Here is a 16188-nt window from a genome sequence, read left to right as displayed (position 1 = left end):
ATCGATCTTTTCATCAAACACAAAAACAATATATATTATAATCACAAACAACAATAAACCCCTTTAAACAATCCTATAAACACTATACCTATACAAACCCCTTGAACACTCTAATATAGTACCCAGAATTCAGCGCAGCAGCAAAGAAAGCAAGAAAGCCAGAAAGAAAGAAAGAAAGAAAGAAAGAAAGAAAGAAAGAAAGAAAGAAAGAAAGAAAGAAAGAAAGAAAGAAAGAAAGAAAGAAAGAAAGAAAGAAAGAAAAAACTGAAAAAAGAAACATCCTATTTTTAAACAACCCACATATCTTCACCATTACATAGATCTATATTACACTTATATATAAATAACAAGCGGGTGCATCCATACAATCCCCGCAGTGTACCCCAGTACCTTTTATATTAACTTTGTTTAAAAGTTTATCTTCACTCAGTCAGGGAAAACTGCAGTAACTCAAATGACCAATCCTGAGGTATTGCCGCTGAGACTTTTACTGAATTTATGGATAACAAGAAGCGATCTCACCGGCTTAGTGTCAGTTCTTTTGAGGAGGGATGAAAATCCGTCACACCCGGGAGTCTCCGCACTAGCGTTCATCCATGGCTGACACCCGCTCCATAACAGCCAAGACAAGACGTGAACTCTGAAGGTCCTTTTAGGTTGAAAGGAAATCTTATCCGTGCACCCAACAGTCCTTATTCCAGAGTCTTACTTGATTGCTTTACTGCTTGTAGCTCCTTGTTGTACGCCTTCCCAGCTCCTTCTCTCTACTTGTTTGTTTTTTTTTCCCATACGCGCCCCCTTGCCTTTTTAAGTCATTTAACCATTACGTCACACCCACATACCGTTTGGCAAGGACCCACAGGCGTAACCACATTTGCAACTCCAGTTCATCTGTCGATCTCAACATCCCTTTACCCCTCACTCGTGAATGAGACCCTGAGATACTTAAACTCCTCCACTTGAGACAGTAACTCACCTCCCACTGGGAGAGGACAGTGCAACATTTTCCTACTGAGGGTCATAACCTCACATTTGGAGGTGCTGATCCTCATACCTGCTGCTTTACACTCTGAGTTCACATCCTGATAAAGACAACAGGACCACGTCATCTGACAAGGGAGTACACCCAATCTTTCAACATTTGTTTTGGGATCTTAGAGAAGGCATATGACTGTTTTCCTCAAAGGACTCTCTGGGGGTTGCTGGGAGGACACGGGGTCACAGCACCCTTAATTAAGGCAATTCAGTGCCTGCATAATCACAGTGAGAGCTTTGACTGGAAGAACATCAGCTGACATTATAAATATGTGGGGTGACTGAGGAGCAGGACGATGCCACTGAATGGCTTTATGGCTTTCATTTCCCTTTCTTGTGAAGTTCTTGACTTTGTATTTGCACTTCCAGCCACAGCTCATTCATGCATTTATTTTAAATAAGCTGTGGAAGTTTATGACTTTTCGTTCACTGGATTCCTTCTTCCTTTTATAGACAGTTGATCTTTTTTTTAACCATTTTTGGTGTTTTGTAAAGCATTTTGAACTACTTATATGTATCACAATGTGCTTTAGAAATAAATATTGTTGTTCTCAAATGCAGTACCAAACATATCCAGTTCATGATGGAAAAGGTGGAAGGAAGCTGCCATTCATCCTGTGTGACACCATGGGTCTAGAAAGGAATATCAGTGAGAAAGACACCATCAGCAAAAATAAAGGACACGTCCCAGACTTGAATGAGGTGAGACTTCCCTGTCATTTTACTGATGTCTGTGTAAACTCATAAGATAAAACTTATAGATTGTGAAGCACCATCTGGTAAAATAAATAACTACTGCAAGTCAATGTGCCGTTGTGTGCTCCTTAAAGTGTAGTGAAGATGGTCACCATCAGCAGATGTCACAGATGGACTTTGTGTACAGGTCTTTACCATTTACACAGCACATATTCAGTTTGATGTTTGATACAAAGACCATCACTAAGGTGAGGCTTCAATGAAGACAAGGTGGCATCTGAACAATTAAATGAAGCTTTACAATTTTGCTCAGCCCCTCTTCTGTCCACTTTTTCTCCATTTTGTCCCGAAATTCCACTCACTGCTATGTCCACAAGTAGAAACTGAAATGACTCTTTTGTAAAATGTGCAGGCACTTGTCTCATGATGGCAGAATCACCATGAGACACCTTCAGTGGGGTCATTGACCACAATTCAGAATATCCAGTCTCTTAAACTTTAGTCAGATGAATCCCCGTTTTAAGCAGATAAGACTTGTGTGACACTAGTGTACAACAACAACAATATTTATTTCTATAGCACGTTTTCATGCAAATGATGTAGCTCAAAGTGCTTTACAGGATGAAGAAACAAAAAATAAAAAAATAAAAATTAAATTAGGCAATACTAATTAACATAGAATAAAACAAAAAAAAACTCCAGAAGGCTAGAGAAAAAGAACAAAATCTGCAGTTGTTCCAAGGCCACGAGACCGCCCAGCCCACTCTAGTCATTCTACCTAACATTAATGATCTCAATCAGTCGTCATGGTTTTCAGGCTTCACGTGGAAGAATTTGATGATGATGGTCATGTGGACATCTGGCCTTCAATCCATCAATGTAAGGACTGCACGGTGCTATGATCAGGTGAACCAGAAAAAGAACAGCAGAGAAAGTAGGGGTTAGTACAGATTGCAGAGCCATGAAAAGAAATGATAATTAAATACGTATGCAGAATATCAGGGTTACACTAAGATGAAGCTATGAGAAAGTCATGTTAAAGTAATGTGTTTTTAGCAGTGTTTTAAAGTGCTCTACTGTTATTAGAATTCCTATTGGCAGGCTATTCCAGATTTGAGGTGCATAACAGCAGAAGGCCGCTCGCTTCACCATTTATTTTAAGTTTAGCTCTTGGAATTCTAAGGAGACACTCAGTTGAAGATCTGAGGTTACAATTTGGAATATAAGGTGTCAGACATTCTGATATATAAGATGGAGCAGATTATTTAAGGCTTTGTAAACCATAAGCAGTATTTTAAAGTCAATTCTAAATGGCACAGGTAACCAGTGTAGTGACATCAAAATGGAGAGATGTGCTCAGATTTTCTTTTTCTAGTTAAGATTCTGGTAACTGCATTTCGCACTAACTGTCTTTTTTGGGTGGTCCTGAGAGGAGTGTGTTACAGTAATCTACAGTGAACTTGTTTAGCTGCAATGTTTGGGGGCTGAAGGCCCAATCGCAGGTAAGTGGAGATTGCAAATAAGCGGAGTTAGCTTATAATAGACTGTGAGCCATGTGCTTCATGCTAGGTGTGCACTTTATGCATGTAATGCGTCACTGTGGTCGCCTATTTATAAAGGACGTGCCTAACTGCAGCGTCTAGAGCTAAGGAATAAACACAACGTATTGTTACTAACCAGCCTCAAATATAGTTTAATCGTCTAATGTAGTCAAATTAGATTACAGTACATGTAATATACGTACAGCCTTGCCGGTCTACAGCTGCTAATTTTCAATTAAGAAATGTCGTCGTTTACTCAGTGTTAGTTCACACATGACGAAAATAATCTGTTATTGTTGTCTGTGCCTGGTTCGGATGACGGTCATAAATTTGGCTGGACAGTGCATAAAACGTTTCGTATGAATCACAGCCAGTTGACTCTAGGTAGGCTCGTATAAAATCCAAGCTCTTCACTGCATTAGCGAACATCAGTGCAATGGCAGGTGCAGTCTGAACGTCATCGACATCGGCTGCGTCCAGTCTCTACTCCTCTTCTAGCTGATTAGCGGCTGGAGTAGATGCCTTCAGGCTTTCACATATCTCTTTATCTGCACTTGTTGGAGCATTACTGTTGAGTTCAACAAAACGATCGAAGTCATTAGTTGACATTCCATCAGGCAGCTGTAGCTCCACGCTGCTGCTATCATCCACAACTGCTGCTGAGGCACCCGGAACTTGAATAATGCAATCTCCCTCCACAGCTTTCACAAAGCTTGCCCGTCTTTAGCAGTTAACGATTGTTGACATACTGACACGACTCCATGCACCCTTCTGCATGTGCAAACTGTCAAGTAGCGTCAGCTAATGGGCCAGCTCAATTGCTCTCATTGTTTCATTGTCACCTTTATCCATGAGAGCCATCAGACAGCGAAGCATGAGGGGTCAGTAATTTCGCTTGAAATCTGCTATTATGCCTTGGTCCATGGGCTGAATTAAGCTTGTTGTGTTGGGCGGCATAAAAATGAGCTTGATGTTTGTCAGTCTGATATCATCACTGTGTGCTACACAGTTGTCACACAGCAAAACAATTTGTCGTCTTTTGGACCTCATTGAATTGTCCAGCTTCTTCAGCCACTGCAGCCAAACTTCACTGGTCATCCGGGCGTTGCGATTTGCCTCGTATGCCACTGGAAACTTCTTGACGTTTTTATGCACCTTCGCTCTTTGCTTTTCCCTATTACCAGTGGCTGCAACTTTTCTGATACATCCATGTTACAGGCCAGTAGCAGCGTCAGTCTGTCTTTTGGCACTTTAGTCCCAGCAGCTTCTTGGTGTTTAAACATTAATGTTCCCTCGGGTGTGGCAGACCAATAAAGCCCAGTTTTGTCAGCATTGAAGATATCCCGTTCATCATACTCTTTAATGATGTCAGGAAGAACTTGAACTATCCAACGCTCTGCACCAAATTCATCAGCATCCTGCTTTTCCCCATGTTGCTGTTTAAACTGGATGTTTTGTTGTTGCTTCCAGCTCTCCAGCCCTCCATTTGTAGCATTAAGTCCCTCTATGCCAAAGCTAATAGCAAGCTGATTGGCTTTTTCAATCAACATCAGTCCGCTAACTTGCAGCTGTCTGCTTCTAGCTTGGCTGAACCAACGCATGAAAGCGACTTCAGAATCCTTGGTTCCTCCCTGTGTGGATAGCGCTTTTGAGTACTGAGAAAAGTGCTATATAAATGTAATGAATGAATATTATTATTATCCTCAGATTTTTCTGCCCGTTTTCTTTTTCAGTCAGGATTAGTGTTTTTTTGCCAGTCATCAATCACCTGCTGCCGTTGCTTAACAATGCGGCAGATTTGACTTGGATGAACACCAAAGTGCTTGGCGACAGACACTTGATTTTCCTTACTATCAATTCGTTTTAACACTTCTATTCTATCCACTAATGACGGGGCTTTTAATGTTTTTGAAATCTTACACGCTGCCATATTAGACTCGACCTAATGTAACGATATTCCAGCAACTTTTCAAAAAACTAAATTATGTTGATTAGTTGATGATCTTTTCAGATTTGTCGGCTTTCTAAGTTACTGAAATAACAGACACTGCCCACACATATGCCTGGCACTGTCGACTTTATATGGTGTCATTGATCTCTGTACAGTGTATCAACTACAGTCGACTCCACTTGCGTGCATGTTGGTTGAGCGCACACTCTACTTAGCTGCACATGACTTGCACGGTCCCTATTTGCATAAAGTCAAATGCAGTCGACTCCACTTAAGCACACGTGGTAATCTTTTCTGGAGGTCATGCACTTAAACGGAGTAGACTGTACAGTAAGCGGAAAACGGACTCGCACGGCCATTGCAGCTATCCGAATCTGACTGACCTGAAAATCATGAAATGGGAATATTAAAGGCATTGCCTTAAAAACCGGAAATTGCAGATTAGCGAATTGCAGCTAACCAAATGCAGTTAGCAACGGGCCCAAAACCTGCATTGCAGCTAGGCGGAGATTACAGCTAATCGAATTGCAGGTAAGTGGAGTTGACTGTAGTCGACTAAAAACAAAAGCATTAACTAATTTTTCAGTATCTTGAAAAGTTATAAGAGATCTAACTTTTGCTATATTCGTCAAATGAAAAAATGCTGTCCTAGTATTCTGATTAATATGTGATTTAAAATTTAGGTCAGAGTCAATAATTAACCCTAAATTCTTTACCTCTGTCTTAACTTTCAAGCCTAATGGATCAAGTTATTTCTAAAATCCTCATTATATCCATTTTTGCCAATCACTAAGATTTCTGTTTTCTCCTTATTTAGTTTGAGAAAATTACTACTCATCCACTCAGAAACAGAAGAAAGTCATTGTATCAGTGAAACAAGAGAGTCGGGGTCATCAGGTGCTATCAATAAATACAGCTGTGTGTCTTCAGCATAGCTGTGGTAGCTCACGTTATGCTATGAGATAATCTGACCTAATGGAAGCATGGAGATCGAAAAGAGCAGCGGACCCAGGAGAGATCCTTGTGGACCACCATATAGAATATCAGGGGTCTTTGAAGTATAATTACCACAACTTACAAAGAATTGTTTACCTGCCAAGTAAGACTCAAACCAATTTAACTCTTTGAGGGCTGAATGTTTTTTCCAAAAAACTGTAATTTTTGACAAGCACACAAAACAACGATTTCACACATAAATCAACATAAAAACATCTGTTACTTTGTGCTGTGGCTGCTGACACCGTATGTTCACCATCTCTGACGCAGGGGCAGCTCGACAGTCAACAGGAAAGAGCGGCGGGCTGGTTGCCTGGCTGGTGGCAGATGGGAAGTGATAATGGTCACAATGCACCACAATCTCATTTGGTCCTCTTTTCATCGTAAGTGGCGAACGTTACCGTAGGTGCATCAGCTACAAGAATGTGTTCAGCACCATGATCAGCTGGGGACCAATCGGCCGATGCTGGTACCTCGGTTTTGTTTTCGATCTCCAGATCACTTGCATTAAAATCGAAGTCTGGCAAGTCAAGAGTCTGATTCAGCGATAATATGCAAAACGTTGTCTGCAGAGTCTTTTGCCAGATGTCGATGCTGTTTTAGAGGTTGTTTGGTCTTTGCCACTCATGAACACACAAGGAATCAAGGTGAAATCAGCAAAGCTAACTTTCCTTATAGCAAAGAGAGGTGAACTAAAATGTAACGGCAAGTTTTGTGGCTGTTTACAAACAGATTACTGTCCTCTACCCATGAATTTCGACAAAAGTCAACATTCGCCCTGAAAGAGTTAAGAAACTGCCAGAGAGGCCCACCCACTAGCTAAGTCGATTTATAAGAATATTGTGATCAATGGTATCAAATGTGGCACTCAGATCTCAGAGGATGACAATATATAGATGTGAATTTCCCCTTGGGATTAATAAAGTATCTATCTATCTATCTATCTATCTATCTATCTATCTATCTATCTATCTATCTATCTATCTATCTATCTATCTATCTATCTATCTATCTATCTATCTATCTATCTATCTATCTATCTATCTATCTAGTAGAAAGACGGCCTTTGTCTGCATTTACCCGCAAGTCATTTACTACTTTAACAAGTGCAGTTTCTGTTCTGTGATTTCTTCTGAAATCCAATTGAAACTTGTCAAAAACAGCATGTTTATTGAGGTGGTCAGTTAGCTGCATAATGACTGCCTTCTCTAGGATTTTACTTAAGAAAAATAGGTTAGAAATGGGTCTAAAATTATCAAAAACAGAGAGTTGAGATTATTTTTCTTGAGCAGGGATTTAACTACAGCAGTCTTAAGACAGTCTGGGAAGACCCCCGTATCTAATGATGAATTTACTATGTCAAGAATATTATCAATTACCACGCCCGATACTTCATTGAAAAAACTTGTTGGTATTGGGTCAAGGACACAGGTGGAGGGTGTCAGTTGAGAAATTATTTTATATAAATCAGGTAAATCTATCCTGGTGAAGCAATTTCAATTGTTTAAAATGGAGTATCGGGGTTTAAGAGGATCAGAACTGGGGAGATGTACTATATTATTTCTAATATCATTAATTGTGTGATTAAAAAATACAGCAAAAGTTTCACAAGTTTCACTGGAGGTTTTTTGGAGGCATTCCAGTGAGTGACCTCAGACGATCAATTGTAGAGAATAAAACTCTTGGATTACTAGCATTGTTATTTATAATTTTAGAGAAATAACAGTACCTCTCCTGACGGACTATGTTGTCGTATCCTTTTATTTTAGCCTTCAATATATCATAGTGGATAATCAGTTTAGTTTTCCTCCATTTACGCTCAGTTCTCCATGTTTTCTTTAGATCATAAACTCTTTGGGTCTCCCATGGTATAACAGTGCTGGAGGATTTCTTAATTGTCTTTTCAGGAACAACGATGTCAGTGGCAGCTCTCACTATAGTATTAAAATTTTCCACCTTACTATTTATGTTATTGTCACGATTGTAGTAAGTACACTACAGTGTACACCACAGCCTGGTCTTGTGACCACACATGAAAGCTCCAAATTTTTCAGTTTGCTGTCCACTCCATCCTATGGGTAGAAACAATATGGCAGCAGGGGTGTCAAACTCATCGATGATGCTGACTGCATTAAATAAGTATTTGTGTTACATGCAGTCCATGATGACCTTGGCTTTCTCAACCAACTTTAATGTTCATTTGATATAAAGATTGTATATAGATCTGTGTATAATTAAGCAGATTACATTTATATCTGTCTCTTCAGTGTCTGAGTGCACCACAGCTACTAAGCTGCAGTTTGAATAGAAAAAGTCTCCTTGTAAAGACCCAACAGAAAAAATGTGAAAATAAGGTGACACACCACACTGCCAGAAAGATCTTTAGTGTTTTAGCATGATGACAAAGAAAGAAAGAAAGAAAGAAAGAAAGAAAGAAAGAAAGAATATGATAGATAGATAGATAGATAGATAGATAGATAGATAGATAGATAGATAGATAGATAGATAGATAGATAGATAGATAGATAGATAGATAGATAGATAGATAGATAGATAGATAGTGTAAATGCCAGAGAGGAAGGACAGGCATCCTGGCTGGGATAAAGGAAAGATTCATGCCCAGCCAGATCATTCCCCCACACGACAGGTGGCAGTGTCCCTAGTAGCTAAACCTGATCAGGAAACCCAAGGGGTGGCATGGGAGTATTAATCCAGAAACTCAGCCCAGTCAGGGTCTTTGGGGACCGCCATTGGGCGCTTCCAGGGCAGGATTTCATTCCATTCAACCTGAAAATGTTCTGGAAGACCTGGACAGGAGACTGGAAGCAGTTCCAAGGTCTGGTTTATAAGGAAGTCAGCTGCCTCACCTAAATTGGTTTAAGTTTGGGAGAAAGTAAAAAAGATCACCAGAAGGAATGAGAATGTGAGAGAGAAAAATAGTGGAGGAAGGAAAGAATTGTACTGTGAAACTATGTATTACATTCAGATCTGTGTTATAGTAAACCATCATTTGCATTTATATTGATGTTGGTGTTGGTGGGAACAAGTGGATGTCACGTTGTGCTCACCATAGGTGATGGTAGAGACGTAGATCCACTTATAAATAGAGAGCTTTGCCATCCAGCTGAGCTTCTTCTTCTGCAATACAGATTGGTATAGTGACTGCATAACCACATTTGCAACCCTGATTCGTCTGTCGATGTCAACATCCCTTTACCCCTCACTCGTGAATGAGACCCTGAGATACTTTAACGTCCTCCACTTGAGACAGTAACTCACCTCCCACTGGGAGAGGACAGTGCAACATTTTCTTACTGAGGGTCATAACCTCACATTTGGAGGTGCTGATCCTCATACCTGCTGCTTCACACTCGGAGTTCACATCCTGATGAAGACAACAGGACCACGTCATCTGCTAAAAGAAGTGACAAGGGAGTACACCCAATCTTTCAACATATGTTTTGGGATCTTAGAGACGGCATATGACTGTTTTCCTCAATGGACTCTCTGTGGGGTTGCTGGGAGGACACGGGGTCACAGGGCCCTTAATTAAGGCAATCCAGTGCCTGCATAATCGCAGTGAGAGCTTTGACTGGAAGAACATCAACTGACATTATAAATATGTGGGGTGACTGAGGAGCAGGACGATGCCACTGAATGGCTTTCTGGCTTTCATTTCCCTTTCTTGTGAAGTTCTTGACTTTGTATTTGCACTTCCAGTCACAGCTCATTCATGCATTTATTTTAAACTAGTCACGGCACACTGTGTGATAATGTGCAGTGAATACACTTGACTTGACCATTTCTAGTTTTCCTCCTCTTTCTCTGTACGTTTAGCATTCGTTTGCTCAGAGGTTGATGTGCTTGCTGCTTCCTGAGCAGCTCTTCTTCTCTCCACCCTAGCAGCCTGCTTCTTCTCTTCTTTCATTTGCATCTTTTCGCGTTAAAACTGATTAAGTCCGTGTTTGTGTTGGAATTACTTAGTACATTTTCTTTAATTTTTCACTTAAGCAAGCACTTAAGTCTTCAATCTGTCTGAAGAATGAGTTAAGATATGAAGAGGTAGGGGAAATGGTGGCAAAGGTGGTAGGGATGAGAACGGCGCCCATACGCATGTGCTGCACGGCTGGCCACTGACGAGAGTTGATTCTACAATAAAATAAAATAGAAATAAAAAGAGGAATAACCTTTAAGGTCAATCATCACCCCGAAAGCGGATAGTAGATGTCATGTAGTATATGTGTATCAACTTTCAGGTCAATATTTCAAACGGTTTGCAAGCTACAGGTAATTTAAAATCCTGGACAGACAAACGGACAGCCACAGTAGCGTATTATATATAAAGATAAGCTGTGAAAGTTTACGACTTTTCATTCACTGGATTCCTTCTTCCTTTTATAGACAGTTGATCTTTTTTGTAACTATTTTGATGTTTTCTAAAGAATTTTGAACTACTTATATGTATCACAATGTGCTTTAGAAATAAATATTGTTGTTCTCACACGCAGCACCGAACATATCCAGTTCTACATGGAAAAGGTGGAAGTGAGCGGAAATGCATGCTGTGTGACACCATGGGTCGGGAAAGGAATATCAATGATGAAGGGATCGATGTGGCAGACATCATCAGCGTCATTAAAGGACACGTCCCAGACTTGTATGAGGTGAGACTCGCCTGTCACTTTATTGATGTGAGTGTAAACTCATGATATACAACTTATAGATGAGTCAGATGACTCAGGCAGTGGCAGCCTTTTCAGCAGCTCCATGTACGACTTTATATTTCTACCTTTTTTCTCTTTTTTTATTATTTTTTATTGATCACTCCTATCACTTTCTTTTATGTGGATTCGTTCCTTGTAAACTTTTACTTTTATAACGCGGACATGGATTTTTACATGTCGAGACTCGTCTATTCAAGTAGTCAACTTCAAGCACTGAGAACAAATGCCAGTGTCGGTGTGGTTCCCTATTTACCCGACGAGGTGGCAGCAGAGCTGGCACTAAGCTAAAAATGAAGCGGCTTGCGAGAAAGTGGCGTTTTAAGCCCTCTGTGCCTTCTGTGATCCTGGGAAAAGTGAACTCAATATCAAATAAGATCGACGAACTGGCTGCGCTGGTGAAAAATGTCAGGACCTACAGAGAATGCAGGTTGTTGTGTTTTTGCGAAATGTGGCTAAGTACCACCATCCCAGATGCCAACGTGGAGCTACCCGGGTTTAGCACAGTTAGAGCAGACAGAGACGCAAGTACCTGTGGGAAACGGAAAGGAGGAGGACTCGCTCTCTATGTCAATACAAGATGGTGTAACTCTGGACATGTAAACGTCAAAATCTCCACTTGCTGCAGGGACATCGAACTGTTGGCCGTAAGTTTACGTCCCTACTACTTGCCCAGAGAGTTTGGACACGTCATTGTTGTTATTGTATACATACCTCCTTGGATGGACGTGGAGACAGCGAGTGACATCATCCATTCTGCTGTTGCTAAGTTACAAATGCAGCACCCTGAGGCGCTTGTGCTAATCGCTGGAGACTTTAACCATGTGACGCTGGACAAAACATTATCTGCCTTCTCCCAGTATGTGGACTGTAACACCCTGGGAAATAAGACTATTGATTTACTGTATGCAAACGTTAAAGACGCATACAGCACCACCCCACTGCCTGCGCTTAGGAAAGCAGATCATAACCTGGTTCTGCTTCAGCCTCACTACAAACCAAAAGTGAGAGTCCTACCTGTAACCACACGATCATTCAGGAAGTGGTCCCCTGAGGCAGAGCAGGCTCTGAGAGACTGCAACTGCAGACTGGGATATCCTGCAGGGATCACATAGTGAGAACATTGAGGAGGTTGTTGACTGCACTACTGACTACATCAACTTCTGTATGGACATTGTAGTTCCAGTAAGAAATGTACGCTGCTATGCTAACAACAAGCCATGGATTACGAGTGACATCAAGGGCCTTTTAAACCAGAAGAAAAGGGCTTTTAGAAACGGTGATCAGCATGAGCTCAAGCGTGTGCAGAAGGAACTCCTAGTCCAGCTCAGGGCGGCAAAGGAGCAGTACAGGAGAAAGCTGGTGCACAAGTTGCAGAATAACAGCATGAAGGAAGTGTGGGATGGGATGAAGATCGTCACTGGCTGCAGCTCGAAGCGGGGTGCCACCATCGAGAGACGTGAAGAGAGTAAACCAAATGAACAACTTCTTTAGCAGGTTTGACCACTCTAACCCACTCTCACTCTCACCTTGGAGTACTGCACCCTCCACTCTTCCTTCTGCTGATACCAGCATAGGTAAGAGACATCCCCACCCATAATTACAACAGCGCAGGTGAGCAGAGAGCTGAAGAGACTTTGTGTCAGTAAAGCAGTGGGTCCAGATGGAGTATCGCCACGACTGCTAAAGGTCTGTGCATCAGAGCTGGGGAGTCCTCTACAGCGCATCTTCAACCTGAGCTTGGAACAGGGGAGAGTCCCCAGGCTTTGGAAAACATCTTGTATCACCCCAGTCCCAAAGGTATCATGACCTAGTGAGCTGAATGACTTCCGGCCTGTCGCTCTGCCGTCACATGTGATGAAGACCATGGAGCGGCTGCTGCTTCACCACCTGAGGCCACAGGTCCGCCACACCCTCGACCCTCTGCAGTTTGCATACCAGTAGAAGGTGGGAGCTAAGGATGCCATCATCTATATGCTACACTGATCCCTCTCCCACTTGGACAGAGGCAGTGGTGCTGTAAAAATTATGTTTCTGGACTTCTCTAGTGCCTTCAGCACCATCCAACCTCTGCTCCTTAGTGAGAAGCTGACAGAGATGGGAGTTGATTCATACCTGGTGGCATGGATCGTGGACTATCTTACAGACAGACCTCAGTATGTGCGTATCAGGAACTGCAGGTCTGACATTGTGGTCAGCAACACAAGAGCGCCGCAGGGGACTGTACTTTCTCCGGTCCTGTTCAGCCTATATACATCGGACTTCCAATACAACTCTGAGTCCTGCCACGTGCAAAAGTTCACTGACGACACTGCTATCGTGGGCTGCATCAGGAGTGGGCAGGAGGAGGAGTATAGGAACCTAATCAAGGACTTTGTTAAATGGTGCAACTCAAACCACCTACAACTGAACACCAGCAAAACCAAGGAGCTGGTGGTGGATTTTAGGAGACCCAGGCCCCTCATGGACCCCATAATCATCAGAGGTGACTATGTGCAGAGGGTGCAGACCTATAAATACCTGGGAGTGCAGCTGGATGATAAATTAGACTGGACTGCCAATACTGATGCTCTGTGTAAGAAAGGACAGAGCCGACTATACTTCCTTAGAAGACTGGTGTCCTTCAACATCTGCAATAGGATGCTGCAGATGTTCTATCAGATGGTTGTGGCGAGTGTCCTCTTCTACGCCGTGGTGTGCTGGGGTGGCAGCATTAAGAAGAAGGACCCCTAACGCCTGGACAAACTGGTGAGGAAGGCAGGCTCTATTGTAGGCATGGAGCTGGACAGTTTGACATCTGTGGCAGAGCGACGGGCGCTGAGCAGACTCCTGTCAATCATGTATAATCCACTGCATCCACTAAACAGGATCATCTCCAGACAGAGGAGCAACTTCAGCGACAGACTGCTGTCACTGTCCTGCTCCACTGACACACTGAGGAGATCATTCCTCCACCACACTATGAAACTCTTCAGTTCCACCCGGGGGGGTAAACGTTAACATTATATAAAGTTATTGTCTGTCTGTATACCTGCATTGTTATTACTCTTTAATTTAATATTGTTATTATCAGTATGCTGCTGCTGGAGTATGTGAATTTCCCCTTGGGATTAATAAAGTATCTATCTATCTATCTATCTATCTATCTATCTATCTATCTATCTATCTATCTATCTATCTATCTATCTATTGTGATGGATGGCCGGCTACAGACTCCGGCCGCCACCCCCAGGCCGCCAGGAGGAGCCCTCCGGACAGCATAAACGTGCCCCGAATTCCAGCAGGGCATCATGGACTCTGTAGTTTGTATACACAACCCTGCTGGATACCTTGGGGGCCACCAGGAGTTGCTGTAAGGGGGCTGTTGGACTGCTATGTACCCTATAACCTGGGAGTACGTCATGGTCACGTGACAAGAAGAAGCGACGTTCTCCCAGGGTGAAGAAAAGGACTGTTTACCCTGGCCCGGAAGCAATAACGACTTGCGGGTTTTGGAACAGGAACCACTTCCGGGTCATGGAGTATAAAGGACTCTGGGAAAGCCCAGTACACTGAGCTGAGCTGGGAGGTAGGGTGGTGACGTGTCTGGGAGAGGAGGATTGGTATTTGTATTTGGAGTATTGTGGTTTATGAGTAGTGTGGAGTGGAGGGTGCTTTGTGCTCTGTACTTGAAGAAAAATTTTAAATAAGTCTTGTACTTGTACCCGGTGTTTGGAGTGGTACCTGAGGGTGTTAGAGGTGGATCCATGCCTCTACTCTATCTATCTATCTTATAGATTCTGAAGCATCATCTGATAAAATAAATAATTACTGCAAGTGAATGTGCCAACATGTTCTCCTTAAAGTGTAGTGAAGATGGTCAACATCAGCAGGTATCACAGATGGACTGTGTGTTCAGCTTTTTACCATTTACATAGAACATATTCAGCTTGATGTCTCATACAAAGTCCATCACTGAAGTGTGGAAGATGTAAGAACGCTAGGGGTCGCTGTTGCCCCGTTAAACCCAACAGATAGATACGCAGACACAGGATAAAAGCATGAAGAAGTTCTTTTTATTCTTTTCCTTCTTCACAGTGCCTTTCAAGCACCACAGCCACAATAAACACACTAATCAACAATAAATCAATACAATTCTCTCCTCCACACCTCCCAGCACGCTCTGTCTTCTACCTCCTAATTCAGGCTCGCTTGCTGGGTCTCCAACAGTCCTTTATATAGTGCCCGACCCAAAAGTGCTTTGGTTCTTCCTTCCATGTGACTTGTCAGCACTTCCGGGTCAGATGGAGAATCCCAATTCTTTAATCAGCCCGGAAGTACTTTGGGGCTTCCATCCTCATGACTTCCTAGTACTTTCAGGCTACAAGGGAAGCATGACTCCCAAGGTCCTTTTACAGCTTACCCTGGCAGCACCCACGGTACCCAACAGGGCTGAGAAACTGGACTCCAAGTCCTAGGATACCCTGCGTGAATCCAGGGCACCGCTGCACTCTAGTGGAGCTGCCATCTAGCGTTTTGGGGGAGGCAGTGTCCTGAACAAGCTGCTTTCTCCCATCCTTCCATCTCAGGGGCGTCCCGGTCAGGAAGCGCTGCAGGCTGTCCGCCACAAAGATCATAGTCTTCAATGAAGACAAGGTGGCATCTGAACTGAGATGGCAATTAAATGAAGCTTTACAATTTTGCTCAACCCTTCTTCTGTCCACTTTTTCTCCCTTTTGTCCCAAAATTCCACTCATTGCTATGTCCACAAGCAGGAATTGAAATTACATTTTTGCAAAATGTGCAGGCACATGTCTCATGATGGCAGGATCACCATGAGACACCTTCAGTGGGGTCATTGACCACAATTCAGAATATCCAGTGTCTTGAACTTTAGTCAGATGAATCCCCGTTTTAAGCAGATAAAACTGGTGTCACACTGGGGTACAAATTTCTCCTTTCACATTTCACCCCCAACACGTTTCGCCCCATGTTTTGCTTACATTTCGCCTCCATGATATTTCTCCTCCACCCCAGTAACTTTTGATACCCGCACCCAGACGTTTTGAGTGTTGGAAGTTTCTAGAAAAAAAAAGTGAATAATCGTTCTCAGTGTTCAAAGCTGACTTTCCTAATTTAAACATTTTTTTAGCAAAATGATAAAAATGTTAGCCATAGTGCATCACTTAAATGAAATGCTCTTTAAACATATATAAATTTTTATTTCGATTAAGTGAATCCAAACGATTTTGCAAAAATTAATATCACA

The 16188-nt window shown here is 42.3% G+C and overlaps 1 protein-coding gene across 1 annotated transcript in view; it reads left to right on the top strand.

The window, feature by feature from the left end:
• LOC114658639 (interferon-induced protein 44-like) overlaps positions 1 to 16188 on the top strand; it is a 636217-nt gene that overhangs the window by 273466 nt on the left and 346563 nt on the right. Inside the window, exon 3 of the mRNA XM_051932770.1 lies at positions 10728 to 10883. Within this exon, the coding sequence (XP_051788730.1) occupies positions 10728 to 10883 (156 nt within the window). The remainder of the gene's footprint in view (positions 1 to 10727; positions 10884 to 16188) is intronic.

This window comes from Erpetoichthys calabaricus, chromosome 10 (assembly GCF_900747795.2).
Source record: "Erpetoichthys calabaricus chromosome 10, fErpCal1.3, whole genome shotgun sequence".
Taxonomy (NCBI): Eukaryota; Metazoa; Chordata; class Cladistia; order Polypteriformes; family Polypteridae; genus Erpetoichthys; species Erpetoichthys calabaricus.
This window is presented reverse-complemented; position numbering and strand designations above follow the sequence as displayed.